This window comes from Elephantulus edwardii, unplaced genomic scaffold (genome assembly GCF_000299155.1).
Source record: "Elephantulus edwardii isolate Elephantulus edwardi_28Jun2011 unplaced genomic scaffold, EleEdw1.0 scaffold00078, whole genome shotgun sequence".
NCBI lineage: Eukaryota > Metazoa > Chordata > Mammalia > Macroscelidea > Macroscelididae > Elephantulus > Elephantulus edwardii.
In genome coordinates this window covers 14,160,524-14,167,353 of record NW_006399828.1, presented here as the reverse complement: position 1 = coordinate 14,167,353, position 6,830 = coordinate 14,160,524, and the positions used below count along the sequence as shown (strand labels likewise).

At 44.8% G+C, this 6,830-nt stretch overlaps 1 protein-coding gene across 2 annotated transcripts in view; it reads left to right on the top strand.

Moving 5' to 3' along the window:
- Positions 1-2,503: 2,503 nt before the first annotated feature.
- The window catches only part of UCHL5 (ubiquitin carboxyl-terminal hydrolase L5), a 48,781-nt gene continuing 44,454 nt past the window's right edge, over positions 2,504-6,830 (top strand). The window contains exon 1 of one of the 2 annotated variants that reach the window (XM_006889519.1): positions 2,504-2,728. In XM_006889519.1, coding sequence (XP_006889581.1) covers positions 2,653-2,728 — 76 coding nt within the window. In that variant the 5' untranslated portion in view covers positions 2,504-2,652. The remainder of the gene's footprint in view (positions 2,729-6,830) is intronic. The other variant, XM_006889518.1, reaches the window with a different exon arrangement.

The following is a 6,830-nucleotide window of genomic DNA, read 5'->3' as shown; positions in this document are numbered from 1 at the left end:
ATTGGATTATTCACCTTTATATTGTTGTGGTGCTCAAGTATTTTATAAATTTTAGATATAAGTCCTTTATCTGACATGTCATTACCAAACACTTTTTCCCAGTCTGTGGCTTCCCTTTTTACCCTAACAGAGTTAACTTTTATATAAATATGTTAGGTACTGATACCAAGACAACGAAGCTCCACAGTCTGAGGGCTGCGTTTCCCAGGAATAAATCTTTGGAAGTCTCAACACTCCAAAGGTATTTTGGCTTCTACTCCAAAATACATGCATGATTGTTTTTAATATGACAGTTCTGTTTGTTGGAATTGTTCCCTCTGAATTAAATTTACAATTATTTTGTCGTTTCACATAATACTAACTCATTTCTGCCTAATTTGTGAGAGTTAGAACCGTTGATTTTATATATGCATGTATCAACTAGGTAATTCTGATAGCACAGTCTATAGAGAGTTGCACTGCATACCCAAAAGCTGAGCTTCTCTGGAGGTTTGATTCCACCAGCAATTCTCAGGGAATAAGAGACTGGAAAGAGATCTGCTTCAGTGTAACTTACAGATTCTGAAACATACTAGAGGGTCAGCTGTGAGTTGGTTCTTCTACAGCAATGAGCTCTGAGATATGTCAAAGTACTTGGGCTATGACATCCAGCTCAAAGACTAATTAAGGTGTTCCGAAGAAGTCAGCCCCTACCCATCCACAATAGAATGAACTGCTTAATTCTGCATTATTCTCACGTTGGACTGTGGACCATATCATTGCCACCCACAAAGGTTTTCTTGAGTGCTTTTTAAAACCAATTGCCACCATCTCTCTTCCCATGGAAGTTCTGCTGAACCCTGTTCAGTATCATAGCCCTGATAGGTGCACTGGCCAGAAATAAAACTAGAGCTTCTGTAAGAAAGTCGATAATTCTACCCAGGAACCACCAGTATCTCATGTCATGAAGCAGTTACAAGTAGGTAAATGCGCAGGCCTTAAAGCACACTACTCTCCAAAACGTGGGAGGCCTGATGAACACAAACGGAGTTTTCTGTAAGGTACAGTCTGTGTCTAAAACGTTAAGGATATTTTGTCAAAACTCCTCCACTCTTCTGACTTACTAGAAGTACTGTTCTCTAGTCTGTTACCTGACCTATAGGAGCCCTGTTGTGCACATGGTTAAGTGCTTGGCGGATGAAAAATATCGGCAGATCGGGTAGAGATTGTGCCATTGAGTTGCCTACAACTAACTCATAGCGACCCTATGTACAATAGAAAATCCTAGAGGGCAGTTCTGTTCTGTTTTGGGGAGCACTGTGAATGGAAAATCTACTGCATGGAACTTGCTAACAATTACCTAACCTACAGATTTTGGAAAAAAATGAGCCAATTTAGTAAAACAGGTATGTGGAGGTACATTTTACTAGTTCTATTTTTCTAGTGAACCCTAAGACATCTATTTGAAAAACAGAGTTTTATCCATTAAAGCATTTTTAAATCGGGAAGCAAAACCCCTTCTTAGAATCCTTGTTTTTAGGCAATTTATAAAAACACTTTTAAAGAAATTAACCTTATCACTACAGTATCCCATAAGAACCTGTTCAATGAGGACGATTTAATAATCTAGTGGAAAGAGCCATTTTGGGTTTAACTCACCACTAAGGAGTCTTACTATCCTAAGTACATTTAGGTAAATACTGTTTAATAACCTCATTTTCATCTGGGGCATTACATTGGTTTACCATCAGGGGCGATAGGATAGATCCCGCTTTCCTTCGTCATTCCCTGCAGAGTATATTAGCTTTCCCCCTATTCCTACAGAGATTTTTCCAAACCAAGATCAGCGGCAACGCCCCACCTCGCAGAGGCCGGGAGGAAGAGGAGGAGTAAAATAGGCGCCTTGGATGCAGGCCTGCAGGAAACTCTACAATTACAATCATCAGGGGTGGGGGATTTGGGAAAGGCCCACCCTCAGGAGAGGGCTAGCCAGGTTCAGCAAGGTATTTTTACAACGATCTTAGTCCCGCTACCCAGCATAGGCAGGGCGCAGAGGCGGGGCAAAATGGTTTGGCGTAGTGTTTGCAAGGCCATGGCTGCTGGGATGCAACGTGAGGGCCTTGGAGTAGCGCCTTTAGGGCTGCTCGAATGGTACAAAGGATCCCCCCAGCGGACCTTTTGCAGCTTCCTCACCTGTGCTTGGCGGCCGAGATCCCAGCAGACCCTCAGGCCCGCAGCGGCCCTGCTAGAACTTCTACGCAGTACTGGGGAATCCACAGCAATCAGCAGCTTCACGGCCACCAGCGCTTTCAGGTTCGCGTCCCAGCACCGGACCCCGCCCCCTTCTCTTGCCCCGCCCTCCCGCCGGACTAGTGAATATCCCGGATGTTACCTCTCTGAATCCCCGCCCTTCTTAGGCTCCAGCCCTTTCCAAATCCGCTACGGATCCTGAAAGGCCTAGGAAGGGGTTCGATGTCTCTTGGGTGGCTAGAGCGTCCTCCCGCGCTCTGTCGCGCTGCAGGTGACGGCGCCCAGAGGCTGTCGGGAAGTAGGCGGGGTGACGTGTGGTTGACGAGCTCCGCGGCGGGTTTACAGAGATCTGTGACCGGCAGCAGCTGGTGTCTGGGGGCCGCTGAGAGCGAGTAGTGGAGCTGGCAGCGTGGGGCCAGGGCCATGACGAGCAATGCCGGGGAGTGGTGCCTCATGGAGAGCGACCCCGGAGTCTTCACCGAGCTCATTAAAGGATTCGGTAAGAACCAAGAGAACAGTCCTGGGCGGAGGGTCACGGGAGGAGGCCCTAGCTGGGCATGAAGCATCTTCCTGCGGCTGCCACCACTTCATGTCTGGGGGAAGAGGTGGCCCCAGGAGCCTACAGTCTGGGAGAGGAAATGTGGAAATGTAGGACTAACTCCTCTTCCTAAACCCTTGGCAGTTGCTTTTCCACTGTAGTTTGAAAACCATGCCACGAGGGCAGGGACCAGATCTCTCATAACCCACTGTGTACTTAGTAGTTTGAAAACCATGCCACGAGGGCAGGGACCAGATCTCTCATAACCCACTGTGTACTTAGGACTCAGAACACACACACACAAAAGCCTAACACGCAAACCTAAACGAAGCTTATTTAACTTGAGCGCTCCTGAGCCACTTAGGCACCCGTCTTTATTCTTAATGCCTTCTTCTCTGGTAGTACCTTAGGGGCCTCCCTCAGGCCATGTTCATCAGACCAGCTTGAAAACAGGCGAGGAAGGGTGTGTCTGTCTTCTCCAGGATGGAGTGCCTAAAGCTAAATCTTCCTGGAACCTGAGATTCTAGTTACTCAAAATACTCTGTCTTGAATAGTGCCTGCTGTGCAAGGTTTCCCACGCGCTGGCTGTGTGGGGCTGACAGGCCACTTTGCTGGCTCATCTTCTTCCTATACATTTCTTAGCTTTCAGTGAAGTGTGCTTTCTTGAGCTTCTGTGTGGGAGAAAGGTAGGCAGTGTCCCCTTCTGCTCCTGATGGCCTTGAAAATCTAGAGGGTCAGTAGTGAGTCCATTCCAACTTGACCACAGTGACAGAGATAGAGTTGCCTAGACAAGAGGCGTTCCCCGTAATTTCGCTCAAATTATGCTACCTGCCTTCCATCCTAAATATAAAAAAACATACTTTTTACTCTTTGCTGCCCTTCTTGTTCCCAAACTCTTTTGGGGAAGCAACATTATTTTCCATCTGATAATTTTTTCCTGTGTTATACTTAATATTTAAGCTTGTACTTTGAGTAAGAATTAGGGAACTCTTGTGGCCTAGGGGTAAGGAGTTGCACTGCCAACTCACTAGCTGCTCTGTGGGAAGAAAGATGAGCATTCTCTTCCTAAGAGATTTGTTGTTATGTGCCGTTGAGTCTTCTGCAAACCATAACGACCTGACCCTATGCACTGAACCTTGCCCTGCCCTGTACCAGTCTCTCTAATTCCCTCACCAACTCCCTTTGCCATAGTTTCTGTATCAATCCATCTCATCTGGGGCCTTCCTCTCCTGTGCTGCCCCTCCACCTTTCCGAGCATGATGACTTTCTCCAAGGACTGGTCCCTGCTGGCCATTTGCCGAAAGTATGTGACACGGAGCTTCAAAATCCTAGCCTTCAAGGAGAAACTTTGTTTCACCTTCTTCAAGACAGATCTATTTGTTTTCTTGGCAGTCCATAGTATTTTCAAGATTCTTCTCCAGCACCACAATTTGAAGGCATCATTCTTCTGTCATCCTTGGTTATTGTCCAGCTCACTGATGCATAACAAGTAATTGCAAAGACCATGACCTGGTCTCTAGACTGCACCTTGCTCTCTAGACTGACATCGTTGCATTTCCGTACTCTGGAGAGGTCCCTGACAGCACATTTTCCCAATGTAATTTGTCTTTCAATTTCCTGACTGCTGGTGCTAAGAGTGTTGATTGTGGAGCCAAGCAAGCTATAATTGTTAATAAACTTAATCTCTTTTCCATCTGTCATGGTGCTGACAGCATCTGAAAACCTGTTGGAGGATCAGTTCTAACTCTACAGCACATAACAACAACATATTGCTTATTGTACTATTGAAATATAGCATTGATACCTTTGAGCTGTGGTGTTTGAGAAGAGTAGCGAATGTACCATGGACTACTAAGAAAACAAACTGGTTCATCCTGGAGAGGGTTAAACCGGACTGCTCTTTGGAGGCAAGGATTCTGAGATTTTTGTCTGACATACTTTGGACATGTTGCAAGGAGGGACCAGTCCTTGGAGAGCGATGTCATGCGTGGGAGGATGGAGGGCCAGTGCCGGAAGTTAAGACCCTCTATGAGGTGGATTGATTCAGTGACTGGGGTAATGGAGTGGCTGTGTCAGAGACAGTGAGATTGGCACAGGACAGAGCAGGGTTTAGTGCTGTTGTACATAGATAGGGTCGCAATGAGTCACAAGTGACTCAATGGCACATAACAACAACGTTCAGGCCTGCTTCTAGGTATTGGAAATATGATGGTGAATAAATCTTCTAAAGAACACAAACAGCAATGTAATGTGCCATCTGCTGCCTTTAAAGTGTAAAATGTACCTTGATACTGGTGATAGAAGAGCATGTTGTGCATTGAGGCTGAACCAACCCATAGCGGACCTTTCAGTGGGTTTTCACAGGCTGTGCATATCTCAATAGAGACTACCCTGGACGTGCTTACTAGGTTGTGCCAAGAAATCTGGAGGACAACTTCTTGACCAACTGACCAGAAGAGATCCATATTTTTTTCTATTCCAAAAAAAGGGACTCGACAAAGTATAGAAATTATTGAATAATAGACCCTCTATGAGGTAGATTGATTCAGTGACAGGGGTAATTGGGATGGGTGTATTGGAGACAGTGCTATTGGCACAGGACAGAGCAGAGTTTAGGGCTGTTGTACATAGGGTCGCTATGAGTCGCAAGAAACTCGACAGCACATAACAACAACAACAACAACAGCAACAACAACAACAACATCTCTGATAGAAGATCCAAGCAAAATGCTGCTGAAAATTATAAAAAAAAAAATGACTGGAACAGTATGTTGACAGAGAACTACTAGAAATACAAGTCTTGTTTAGAAGAGGTTGGATCTTGGCTTAAAGCAGAACGTTCCAGAGGAATGTCTATGTGTGTGTTTCATTGACTATGCACTTGATTGTGTTCATGTAAAACCTATATTTGGACCAGGAAGTAGTCAGAAGAGAGCAAAGAAACACTGTGTGGTTCAAAATCAGGAAAGGAGTGTGTCAGAGATGCATCCTGTCTCCATATCTTTTCAGTCTGTACATGGAACAGATTATTCAGGAAGAGGAATGTGACATCAAGATTAGAGGAAGACTCATCAACAACTTAATTATGCAGATGACACAACCTTCCTTGTTGAAACTGAGGAAGACCTTAAGCGTTTGCAGCAGAAGGTGAAGAACTGTAGTCTTCAAAATGGATTGAAGCTTAGCATTAAGAAAACAGAGATTCTCAACATTGGGCCAATTGGCAACTGCATGATAGAGAAGAGATTGAGATTATTAACAATTTTAGCTTGCTTGACTCCTCAGTCAACAGTCTTGGCACTGGCAGTCAGGAAATGGAAAGATTAGTTATGCTAGGGATATCAGTTGTCAGAAACCTTTCCAAAGTACTAAAGTGCAGTGATGTCAGCCTAGAGACTAAGGTGTGCCTGATCCAGGCCATGGTCTTCACAGTTACTTGCTATTCATTAGAGAGTTGGACAGTAACTAAGGATGATAGAAGAGTTGATGCCTTTGAGTTTTGGTGCTTGAGAACGGTATTGAACATACTATGGACCACCAGGAGAATAGACAGGTCCGTCCTACAGAGAGTGAAAACAACATTTCTAGTTTGTCCTGATGCCAAATTTCTCCTCATAAAGCCCTGCTTCCCGAATGGTCTGTTCTGCATATGGATTGAAAAGGTATGGGGACAGGATGTATCCTGACCCATGCCATTCCTGATTTTGAACCAGGGAGTGTTTCCTTGCTCTGTCTTGAGGACTACTTCCTGGTTCAAGTATCCGTTTCGCATAAGCACAATCAAGTGTTCTGGGATTCCCATTCTTCTCAGAGTCAGCCACAGTTTGTTATGATCCACACAGTCAAATGCCTTTGCATAATCAATGAAACACAGCTAGACAGTCTTCTGGTGCTCTTTCTGCCATGCTCCATCTGACTTGGGAATAATGTCTCTAGTGCCATGACCTCTTCTAAACCCAGGTTTTATTCCTGGTAGTTCTCTGTCAATGTACTGTTCCAATTGTTTCTGGATAATCTTCAGCAAGATTTTGCTATTAGTGATGTTGTTGTTGTTGTTGTTGTT